This window comes from Platichthys flesus, chromosome 7 (assembly GCF_949316205.1).
Source record: "Platichthys flesus chromosome 7, fPlaFle2.1, whole genome shotgun sequence".
NCBI lineage: Eukaryota > Metazoa > Chordata > Actinopteri > Pleuronectiformes > Pleuronectidae > Platichthys > Platichthys flesus.
Genome location: NC_084951.1, coordinates 13057108 through 13069712, shown reverse-complemented (window position 1 = coordinate 13069712; position 12605 = coordinate 13057108). Strand labels below are relative to the sequence as shown.

Here is a 12605-nt window from a genome sequence, read left to right as displayed (position 1 = left end):
ACTCAAGCATTTCGAAAACTACTTGATAAATGATAGGCTTTTTTTTGTTTATGATTCACAAAGGAGACCATTTTAATGTTTGAGACAAGAGGATAATTTAGAATGAGAACCTATTACTCTCAGTCTTTGTTGTGTGAGTGCGAGACATCCCTTGGGAAAGTGGTGATAAGTTTGAAGGGATTAGATAAAATAGTGCTGACGCGTGGCGGCAGTGCAGAATGCCTCTGACAAGTCTTTACACTCAGATGTTTGAATTAAAATTGCATGAAGGTTAACAGCTGATAATGCAGTACCTCTGGGATCTGGCAAGTTTCTCTTTTTACGACTAATGTAAAAAATGTAGATCCGCGCCAAGCAGGGTTATAAAGTGATTCAACTTTCTCATGTGCGCCACAAGGGCGGAGGTCTCTTGCTTCATGTAAATCTTAAGTCATTTGTATAAAAAAGTTGGGTTTTCCCGCTCTCCAGAATATCAACGCTGATTTTGTTTTTCTGTTTCCCCACACAGGAAGTGGAGTCCAGCTTAGGCCTGTGTTCACCAAACAACCTGGCAGTGTGGTGTTCCCCCTTCAAGCTGGCGAGAACCGCAGAGAGGTGGTGTTTAGCTGTGAGGCCCAGGGACACCCCCTGCCCTTCTACAGGTAACACTTGCAGGCATAATTTGATACATGTGACTTTTGTGTGGTTTTGGGTTTTGTGACGCTGAACCTTCAGGTAATACCCCTGAGCTTTCGAGTGCACCATTTGTACTAAAAACCTGAGCGTGACTGAATTCATTGTCCTGGGAAAACGTGGGGATTCAAGGACCTTATGCCTCGCTGCTGCTCGCTGCATGCAGACAGTGCTTAGCCTCGCTGTCAGTCATGGTTAACTTGAGAATGATGAATTCATTAGCCTTAGTTGCTCCTCTGCCATATATTTGCATTGTTGGATGACATTGATCTGCTGGAGAATCCACTTTGAGAGCTTCCTGTCATCAGTATCAGTGACCACTGAAAAAGATCAGAGTGACCCCAGAGAATCTCGCACCAAAGCTTGGCTGCCATCATGGCAGAGATGGAGCGAAGAAAAAGAAAAAATAAACTGGCGGAGTATATTTCACTTACCAGAAATGATGCGGCGCAAGATCTCTTTCCATATCTCTGCTTCGGGCCTGCTACAGTTAATGCTTCATGTACAGAATCGCTGTCAAAGGCTGAACAGACGGTGCCACCGGGCATCAGATCTGGAGGTTATCGTTACACAAATCGCTTGATAGACGGAGGTGCAGGAAAACAGTAGCTGTTAGCCGCCTTTATTCAGAGCACTGACCCTGTGCGGTTGAGCCGTCCCTCCGGGGGGTTGTGTTAGAAGCAAATTGATGTCCAGTTCCTCCGCCGCGAAAAACGATGACAAATTAAAACAAATGGCCAACGATGATCTGGAGTGCATCAAGCGCACACACTATTAATTCACAATCTATCAAATGGGGCCACATAGATGTTGTACTCCTGTCAGTGTAATTAAATGCAAATTGCAAAGCCAAGCATTTAATGTGTAATAGGTTGAAACGATCTCTCATAACATCAGCATATGCAGCCGTTAATGTGGCTTGAAGATCCTTGGTGCTATGCCTAATGGACACAAATTGAAACGAATGTACAAGATCGTATCACTTGGATAAGCTGGAATACTTATTAAGCAATCAGTCGCTCTTTCACTGTCCAGATAGTCCCACTTTTTTAAAAAATTACAACCAATTTACGAGTTAAATCTGAAAGTTTTTTTCCCCCCCTTCTGAGTTCAAGTTCTGAGAGCGTGCCCGGCTCCATATCAAATAAATGTTGCTTTAATTAGCTCTTTAATTACAGAAAGTGCCACCAACTGTTGGAGTTTATATACCACATTAAGAAGTGATTTTCAGATTGATGACAAGCTGTTGTGTCGTTCCTTCATCCCTTTAAAAGGATGGGACTGATACTTATCACACACATCACAGTGCTGTCATTGCTATGGGTATATAGCTGTTTTTTTCAAAATAAAGGTCACTTGTGGCCACTTTCGAAATTAGTTTTGAAAAAAGGTTGAGGGACCTTGTGAGTGTTCAGCAGTGGGACAGCATGTGCTGAATGGGTCCCTACTTTTGTTTCAGGGGCGCCAAGGACAAATTAATTTATTTGAGACTACCCGACGACCACCGGCACATAGAGCTTGTCACCATGGCCCTTGGATTCACCTCATCTGGAGCCCTTGGAACTGTTCCAGCTGCGACTCCAAATTACTTAATAAATCTAATCAGTCAATCTGCTGTAGAGCACCTCTCTGCTGCATATGCCCCCCCCCCCCCCCCCCCGTTCTCTTTCTTCGTCAACCCTGCCTTCTTCTCTGTTTATCTAAATCTTACCCATGGAAAAACGAGGAGGAGGAAAGATGGACATGAAACCTCAAGTTTATTTGTTCCTCAGAGAGCTGTGAATATCTCATTAAGACCAGACAGTCAACCGAACTGCACCTTGTTTATTTGATAAAAATCCTTTTTCCTTTGCAAATGTCGCTTTTCTTGTTAGACCATGTTTATGCCTTTACTTTTTTCTCATCTCATTACATTCGCTCCCTGTATGAGAATGAAAAAAGTACTTGCATGCTTACTTTCCCCGAGTGTAATGCTAACAATTTCCACAAGCAGCTGAATACATTAAATGAACCAGAATATGATTAGAAACTTTTCTGCCAAACAAAATCGAGGAGTTTGATGCTTTTCGTGTGTTTTTTAAGCCCTTTGTCGTTCCCAGTTGATGTTAACAGAACTTCTTACTCAGTGTAAGTATTTTGGAAGTTATGGTCACATGCACACTTTGGTTGAACTGACATCAACAAAGCAGCAGGTCCTCCTGGAACACGAGCCGCAATTATGCAAAGTGAACAACTGCAGGCCTTCCTAAATCAAGCCACAGAGACAGGCATACTGCTGCTCTCTCTCTCTCTCTTACACACACACACACACACAAACACACACTGGAAAATCACTGGACTGGTGTATTTACGTAAACAAGATGTTCAATCAGGAGGTTGCTTTATCCCGTGCTTTGCCTGTAGCCAACTTGTTTGAGCAGTGCTGGTACCTGGGTTCCTCCCCCCCCCATGTGATAATCACTTGGAGGGAATAGCTGTGATTGCCGGTGAAAGTACAGTCCTCACAGGCATTGATAAGGGAAATGCCATGGGAATATGCAGAGTTTGATCAGTGAGCAAGACTTGTGTTTATTGAGACTAACGGCTGGACTTAAAATTATAGAGTGTTTTGAAATGACCTGCTGCTGATTGCCGACGTTATGCAGCAGACTGTGTCATGCCTGCTTTAGCCAGAATAATGTCTGGTTATAGCTTAGGCCACTGGGCGGTCACTTCTTTACATCGCTCCAGTCAGCATCCGTCTGATATCATTATTCTGACACAAGGCATGTGGGGATTTCAAAATACAAGGCACCTGAACTTTCTGTTGTGTATCATGTGCTTCCATTCACAGCTGGAAGCTAAATGACTCTTTCATCCTGCCGAGACCAGGGTCACGTCACTTTCTCATGGGAGGAAACCTACACATCAGCCATCTGAATAAAGAGGAAGATGTCGGCGTCTATCAGTGCCAGGCATCAAACTCTTTCGGAACCATCGTCAGCAGAGAGTCCAGTCTGCACGTAGCATGTGAGTAGAACGTACACTGGTTTGGCAATTCTCCCAAAGTCTGGTCACACATCTTGAGGTGCACTACTACATACAAAAATAGATGTGGACAGATTTTTTAGGATTTACCTCAAGTGATTGAGGTAAATCAATGCGTCTGCAGGGATTGAAAGCTACAAGCTTGAAAATCAGAGGGTGTGGAGTTTATATGAAGTGACCTTATCTGACTTCTGTAGCCCTCTCTCCACCAGCTAGAGCGAAGCTTTCGGCACAGAATGGTTATTCCAAAAAAAAATTCATATCAGTCATTGTAAAAATTATTTCTTTCATATTTAAAGATTGATTGTTGCTCCATAGTGGAGATAGACGGTTAATTGTGGTTTTAAACACACCTTATTTGAAGAAAATGACAAACCCTGGTCAAAGAGCAAAACTCTGCGATAGCATTTTTTTTAAATTAATTGTGATATAGCTCTCACAGTGCTTGTGCAATGTATTTGTGGTGACTGGGAAATTTACCTAAGACACACAAGAGGCTCTGACCAAAGCAGTCAAATTGCATTGTAGGTAGTTGAAGTAAATTATTTTTGACAAGAGAGAAAAATTTAGCAAGTAAGGAGGAGTGCAGGGCGAATATTTTGTTTGCCAACTACAATATTCAACACGTTAATCAGGATCATTATAATTTACTCGTATTGTTACTTGTAACCACATTTTGCAAATACCTCGACATTGATTATTTTTATTACCACAGACTATTTGTGTTACGTTCAGTTTTATTATTTCACCTCAGTTAAGTTTCGTTCACCTCAAACCGAGTTCAGCTCTTTTTGAGTTCATCTCAGTTTTTGTTTACTTCAAAAAGTAAAAGTTTAATTAAGCATCAGACGTTTTGGTGCACTGAAACTATAATGACCCAGTAGGATTCACTGGAAATTGTTTGTTGTCAGATCTTCACACAAAAAAAAAACACCAGCGACAGGAGACTCTTACAGTAGGCCGATACAGTTAAGGTTTCTAATGAGGAAACGAGTTACTCACATTATCATATCCAGTCATACAATGGCAAACTTTATTTTTTTCTTTAACAATGATTAAAGTTCCTCCGCCGGTGTTTACTTTGTCTGTTGCTTTTAAACTTCTCACACCCTTGTGATGAAGACTGCGTTGTTGTGTGGTGAGGCCTTGAAGGACCCCAGTGTGGTTGATGCTTTACAGCCTCCATCTATCACATTTTATAAGACCTGAGTCTGAGGCCTCTCTGATGGCAAGGTGAACTTGAGGCCTCCACTCTTGATGGGCAGCCCATATCAAATGACAGCCCTTATATCTGTGAACAGATGGTGCAGCTAGATTGAATTCTGATGTCTGTGTCTCTGCCACAGCCGACAGGGAGATGATGCTGGGCAGCGAGAGAATCGGAGGTATCCATCTCGCCACTGTTGGCCGCGTCTTTGTCTCAAAGCACCGTTCAATCTTCAGCATGTTTAGGGCAAATCTGTGTCCCGGGCTGCTCAAGAGCTGTTGATCATATTCACAATTCCAATTAGTTTCCCAGTATTGACCTAAGCTGCATGTCACTGTGATTGGTTTCATCCATCGCCCGGGCCTGACCAGGAACCTGCGGCTTTTGTCAACGGATGAGAACAAGCATCGGTGCTGATATGTCATACATCTTATTTATTGCTCTTGGTTTAACTTAATTAAGTGTGCCGGGTGATTGAGCGGGTCTCAGGTCAAGGGAATAATTCATTGGAGGAGCAGCCTGTTATGAGTCAGGGGTGCCATTTGTAAAGGACTCAGAGTGGCTCAATATGACACTAAGGGGCTCTTGTAATAACTTCATGAGACAAGAACCAGGTTAAGGACCATTAATGAAGGGAATACAAGGATCCACAATAACATCCATCTCCTAATCTTTTCAAATCTGAATCCCCGGCTGCACTGGATGCACGAGCGTCTCATGTGCTCTCTCCGGCGCAGGTCAGAGCAGCCACATGTCTCATTCAAAGTAAAAGCAATCCAGTGTTTCTGTTGACTGAATTCATTCTTTAGTTTTGACAAGGTTTTTATTGTGAAATTTGACCGGGAGACCGGAAGATGCACAGCTTAATACCATAGAATCCTGGTATTTAGTGAAGTACATAAACCTACTTTTATTCAAGTAAATGGAGCAGTTATAGAATCCTCACGTAGCAGCTCTGTATCAGGCAGATGGCAGACCGTGTCAACAGCAGACATATGCTAGACACAGCAGATCAGCTACGCAGCCGTCAAGCACTCTACATGCACCAAGTGCGGCCTGGGCATGAGACCATAGAACCAGAGCCGAGCAGTGATCACAACATTGTGTTTTTTTTAATATTAAATAAAATATTCATGCTGATGAAGGACGGAAGATCAGTGTCTTAAATTTGTGCCACATATAATGTCCTGCTTCATGCTTGTATTGCTTGAGTGTGCAGCCCCTCTATAAAAGTTGATGTAGCCTACATTTTAATCCCCTGAAAGATGGATGATATAACAGCTTCTGTTACCATCTGGTCGGGGCTTAAACCTCTAAACGCATAAAGGTTCCTGATCCTGTTGACAATACAGACTTAAATGTTTAAAAGGTTCTGCTCGCCTGCAGGGACCGCTGCAAGGAATAATCTAGTTGGTTATCAAACCAGATTGAGTTTCCTAATCTCCCAGGGATATTTTTTTTAGCTGTAAGTGAAAGGATTTTCACCACTGCAAGATGCAACATCAAACAGCAGATTGCAAGGCCTGCACTATAAGCAGAGTGTATTGGATGTCTGATCCTTAAGAAGGAACATGCTGCAGCCGAGATGCCGTGCTGCTTATAGAGCCACACAACACACACCGTGTTTAATGAAGGATGAAATTGCTGTATTTATGAAAGAAATGCAGGACGCAGCTCCCTTGTATCTCGGTGCTCGTGCTTCCTCCTATCAAATTCAGCCCCGTAATTGCACCTCATTTGTATTTTTTCCTACTGGCTCCGGTCGAACCTAACTGCCTTATCTGTATAATTACTTTGTAAGATTTCTATCTCTTCTTTTTCTTCTTCTCCGTCTCTCATTTCCATTAGCTTTGTGCTCTTACGCATTGATGTTTCCTCAGGTGAAAATTAAGTCTGTTTTCGGTCTGAAATGCATCTGAGGAAGGGACAATAATGTTTCTCATCAGCGCCGGGATGCTAAGTGCTCAATCTGGGTCTCTAATCATCTGTAAGGGAGGAGGGCGGTGGACCTCTCCTGAACGCTGCGCTTCGCGGCGGCGGTGTAATTGTCAGGAGGGAGCAGCGGTCGGGCTGTGTAAGAATTAGCCCCCTTTGATGTTGATCACTGCTCAAATGTCATGTGTCACTCACTGTTAGGGCTTCACTGCGAGACGCCTCTCTGAGAACACAGGGAGAGGAGAGGGCAGGGCAGGGAAGCTGACTGATGATTTGTATCATCATCAGTAATATTCATTGCAGTTTTTTCATATATTCTTGCTTTCATGATAACAACTTGTTGATGGCGGCTTTTTGGTTTCATGGACTAGACTTGTACTTTTTGACGTGTTCAATAAAGACTACAGATACGACATGTTAGGCATATTGGCTAGCTGTAAATGGATGTAAGTACAAGTAAGTTCAAAGTTACTCACAAAATGTAGCTTCTCAGATGGGACCTCCCATAGATAACTGTGTCCACTACAGGATTTAGTAGAATAAGGTTAGTAGTTCTCACCTTTTGGAGGGGTTACTGATGTTTTCTTACTTGCAAGTTTCCTAACTGTTCCTAACGTGCAAAATGCATCCATGTTAGGTATTACTACTTTCACTACTACTGCTGCTGCTGGTGCTACTACACTATAAATTATAGCACCACATTTTAAACTAGAACCCAAAAATGTTTCATGTGCGCAGGGACAGCATAAGACAATCTCATAAGTAGAAAGGCAGTCAGTAAAGCAAACACCTCCTCAAAGGCAGTCCCCTTAAATTCAATCAGGCTGCACCAAATTTATCTCACGCAAAGATTTTAGATTCCAAACATGTCATACTCTTTTCAACAAGATCCATGGATTATTTCTGGGAAAACGTTGCACCCTGTCTTACATTGTTAAAGAAAGTGAACCAACATTTTTTTTTTCTCTGATCTATACCTCACGCTTCCACCAAGTTTCATGGAAATCGGTTCAGCTGTGTTTTTTGTATAGTCTTGCTTACAAACAAACAAATCAACACACGGACTGGTATCTCTTGGCGGATGTAAAAACAGCTCCATCCAAATATAAGGGATTTAAAAGTGAAACAAATCATTCACTAAGTAAATACTAGCAAAAGTATTCATAGAAACAATCATACATTGATGTCACATATTATGCACATGTATATGTCTCACACGTGTGGTCCAAGATGTGGATTTGGCTTTTAGTGCAAGTCAAGTCAGTAATAGTGTTCACATGCAATACAGGTATATATGTATGGCTGCAAATCATTATCCTTCATTCAGTCATTAAATTATCTCAAGGCACTTTACATTGCAAGATGAAGACTGTACAATATTATAGAGAAACCCAACAGTGTTTCCACGATAAGCACAAGCAATAGCTTGGCGACAGGGGAGAGGAAAAACCTGAGAAGATATCAACATAACTTTGTGAGAATCGATTTAGAATCTCCTTAAAACATAACTACATAACCACCTCCTGCCTTCGCACCCCACCTCTTACAGTTTCCTTCTTATTGAATTTTTGATAGATTGTAAGGCACTTTCACATTTGAAGTAATTGATAAAAAGGTAGATGGTTAGGTGAAAGTTTTTTTTTTTAAATGGTGGCATTAGTGGGTGAAGACAAAAAAAAGTCAAAATGATTCCAGGGCTCTTTCCTTATATTTCTACAACCCTTCTGTTAATCAGAAATTACATTAAAAGCGCCAAATTCCTTTTAGAAGCTCTGCTGGGCTAAGCTTCTAGTAAATTTAAATTATGTAGAATTGAAGGTAGTAATAGGACGATCCTTTATCAGATGTTAATTACAGTTTGTACAATTTTTTTAATTTTCTTTTACATTGAATATTATTCATGTTGAATTATTATTTGTGTTTGTTAGGATGAAAAGCTCATAGTTTATAAATGTTTTACCCCGATCCTGCTGTGGCTGCTCAGCTTACATCAGACATACAGAATAACCGACAGACATAAGCTTAATGGAAGCAAATTAACCATAGTTGAAGAACTTCATATAAAGAAAGTTTTTTGAAAGTCTTTTTTTCCCTTGTGTCCTATGGCGAGGAGACAAATGTAACCACATCACAAATTGTCCTCGAGCTCAAACTCCGACAGAATGGCTTCAATTTCCCCTTTCCTGCAATCTCCTCTCATTCACCACAATGGGCCACATTGGAGTAGCAAGTCCAAATAAATGCAAATTCACATCCAATTTCATGGATCTGAAAACACTCAAAATAGCCTGAACCCGGCCATGAAGAAGCACACGGAGGTGCAGAGCCATGATAGGCTTGATTAGATGATCCACAGGGTGCAGTACAGCCCGGGTTGTCAGGCATTGTTGGCTTTTAGTGTGTCTAGCTCATTTACGCCTCGCCATACTCCAAAGGAATATTAATCAGGAGAGCTTCACTCTCAGCGTGAGTTGAGCAGCTTGGGTTATTTTTCGACAATGTGAGCCTGCTTTGGTGGAGAAGAGTTCAATCTGAGTCTAGGTGTCGTTTATAGTACCAGCTGACAGAACAGGTATATGGGGACAAAATCACCCGAAGCAGGAAGAGATGTCTGGCCCGATATGTTTCTGTCTCATTACGGTAAAATGTTTGATTTGATATATGACGTTTTCCGACACAGCCTTGTGCAGCCTACAGCAGCTCCTCTCACACACAATTGTTTAGGGCCGATGACTGATGTCAGCGTTGTGTCGTAGCATTTTAAAGTCGAGAACCATGTTAGCATGCCCATCTGAATTACTTAAATCATATATTACATTACATAACATTTCATTTAGCTGACGCTTTTGTCCAAATATATAGTTTCTTTACATGATTTCAAAACAAACATAATGCAATAATTCAGATAGGAAATCATGTTGCCGTTCAAACCATATCCCAGCATTACCAGTTCAAAACTATATGAAAAATATCCTACTTTCAGTGAAAAAGTTTCACTGTTTGGTTTTCAAATATCCAATATTCTTCCCATATTTAAGCTATATATATATATATATATATATATTTAACGTATTTTTTCTGACATATGTCATATATGTAGAAAATGTTATCACACACACACACACACACACACAATTGGTTTTATTATGTGTGCCATCTGCATCAAGCCTGAAATTGCTGTCCATAGCCCACTGTAGAGAGTGTGTGTTTCTGAACATTCATTGGCATGACGACAGTGTGCAGAGTAATAACTTGAAATCACTTGTTCAAACATTTCAAAATCCATGCTCCAGTAACTGCATACTGGGATTTCAACTCTACCAGAGCAGCATATAGTTTAATAAGTCATCAAATATCTAATTATCTCTCTTATTAAGCTCATACACTATGTGGGCAGAGGTACAAAAAAAAAGCAGCTTATGAAAAGACATTCTCCTTTTTTTCCTGACCTATTGTGACATAGCTCAAGCAATGGGCGAAAGGCAGTGTCGCTCACAATGTCCATCACTTCTATTCAGACCGAAATGTTTATCGTCATGGGACATTTCCCAGATGATGTGTCATCATAGCAGTGTTACGCTTGTGGTTTTGAATGGAGATGGGCCTGTATTTCAAGCTGCAGCAACATTTGACCTACTCTGACATCAGTTCCCTAAATCTTTTTCGTCATCAGTCATCAATAATACCAATGAAATATTCCCTGGGAGAAGAGTGAAAATGGAAAATTAAATCCTATTTCGCAAGTTTAAAAAATTGAAAAACAAATTCCCTGGATCCACCCCATGATCCAGATCTACATCAAAGTTTAATGGGTTCCTCCTTGACCCATATTGCATCCTTCCACCAAGTATCATGCAAATCTGTGAAGACATATTGTGTGTAATCTTGCTGACAAACCAACCAACCAACAAACAAACATATAGGGGTGAAAACATAACCACCTTGACGGAGGTAATGATGGCTCGATTCCATTCTGCTGCTATAGTTTAAATGTCCTATCGCTCCGGCAGGTTCACTATCATGCTCTAATGGCTTTACTTCTATGGTTTTTAAGATGTTGGTGTCAAAATCTTTAAATAAAGCAGATTAAATATGATTAAAATGTTGGATGATAAGTCAAATTTATCTCTGTCTCTCTGGGATCGACAAAACCAAGTGTATTTATAACTGTGAGCGATGGTCTTCACCAAGTATTGGATGTTAGGACAGAGCCAAAGCTTAATTTGCTCGAATGGCAAGCAGGAAACCTTCAACAGCAACTTATTATCATTTCCCCAGTTATGTGTTTTAATTTATACTGTGATTAAAAACGTTAAAATGTGAAATTGCGTGAAGTTAGACTGGCACACACATAGCCCAAATATGGGATAGTGGTAAATTAATAGATTCCTCACATTTACTCTGGAGCTTCATCAGCTCTAAGGGGATTTATTGATGTCTTGCTGAGGGAGCCTAACTGTGCCAAATCTGTTCATGCACAGAGAGGATGTTATTTTGTGTTAACCATGGATCATCCATAGATTAAGAATTGGCCACTGAGGCATTCACTCAATCTGTCGGCACCGAATGTGAGATCTATTCATTAATTTGGGAAGTAAAGTAGGAGCTTCACGTAATTCGCTTGTGAGCAAAAGACAAAGAAAAGCTGTTTTCAATTGTGATGATGAAACGCTGTTTTGCTGGATGCTGTGTTCCATTGCTGACGGAGTCTGCAGAGATCGTGTACTTATGATTTAATATGCAGAGGGCCGCCTTTTGTGCTTGTACACCAGATCTGTCACTTTTGCATTCTCTCTCTCCCTCCGTTCTTGAGTTCTGTCTTGATTATGTTGTTATACGGCAGCTGCACATTTGGCTGCGCTGCCTGCCGTATCTACAAGACCCGCAGCAGGCGAGAAAAGCCAGAGTGTTCAAGGATCGCCGTCTCTATTCGCTTTCTCTCGGCAGGTTGTCAACAAGTAATCGGTCTCCATACAAATGATGTCTCAGTCTAAATCATTTAATTGTTGCTGGTCTGTGTGCACTGGATGAAACACAGAAAGTGATAACAATGTGCAGTTCCAATTAAATTCACTCATGTGTGACTTATACTTGAGGAATTGCTTTTTGCTCCAGTCAGAAGTGGTCGGGACTTTATAGCACCACATCTGCATTTATGTAAACATAGCACGAGTGGTTCATAAAAATATGCAAAAGTTCTGCATCACATGTCACAGTTGAACTCTGGTCAGTGTGAAATTATTGAGCAGCCATAGATTTGACTTGTAGTGCATTTTTACCTCTGTACACAGTTCGCCATGTTTATTTTCTTTTCTGTTTGTTTATGGCTCTAGAAGGAATTGATTATTTCCTGTTATTGCTTTTGTGTTGTGGAAAACAGACTTGGAGAACTTCAAGACGCAGAGGAGAAGTCCAGTGAGGGTTCGCGAGGGTCAAGGAGTGGTTTTACTGTGTGGCCCGCCACCGCACTCTGGAGGTAAGTTTTATTTTTACTCTCATGTGAAGATACGTACATTTGAATCTCCACCAGTTGTAGCTGCAGATCTGTTAGACTCAGTTTTAGTGAAGAAGTCAGATCCTACACACGAATGCAGACAAAGTGCAGACTGATTCCCCATCTCGCTTGTTTATCTGGATGAAGGGGAAGTCGTGTTTTGTGCGCTCCCCCTCAGATCTCCTCGCTGTTTGTTTGTGTTGTTGAGATCAGTGGAGTGAGTCATTTTTACTTTGGGACACTCTGGCCCGTGAGCCTAATTTTCTGTGG

General features: G+C 41.2%; 1 protein-coding gene across 1 annotated transcript in view; it reads left to right on the top strand.

Annotated features, from left to right (window-relative positions):
- The window catches only part of cntn3a.1 (contactin 3a, tandem duplicate 1), an 80854-nt gene that overhangs the window by 18386 nt on the left and 49863 nt on the right, over positions 1-12605 (top strand). The window contains exons 3-5 of the mRNA XM_062392257.1: positions 509-641; positions 3506-3681; positions 12222-12317. Of these exons, the coding sequence (XP_062248241.1) occupies positions 509-641; positions 3506-3681; positions 12222-12317 (405 nt within the window). The remainder of the gene's footprint in view (positions 1-508; positions 642-3505; positions 3682-12221; positions 12318-12605) is intronic.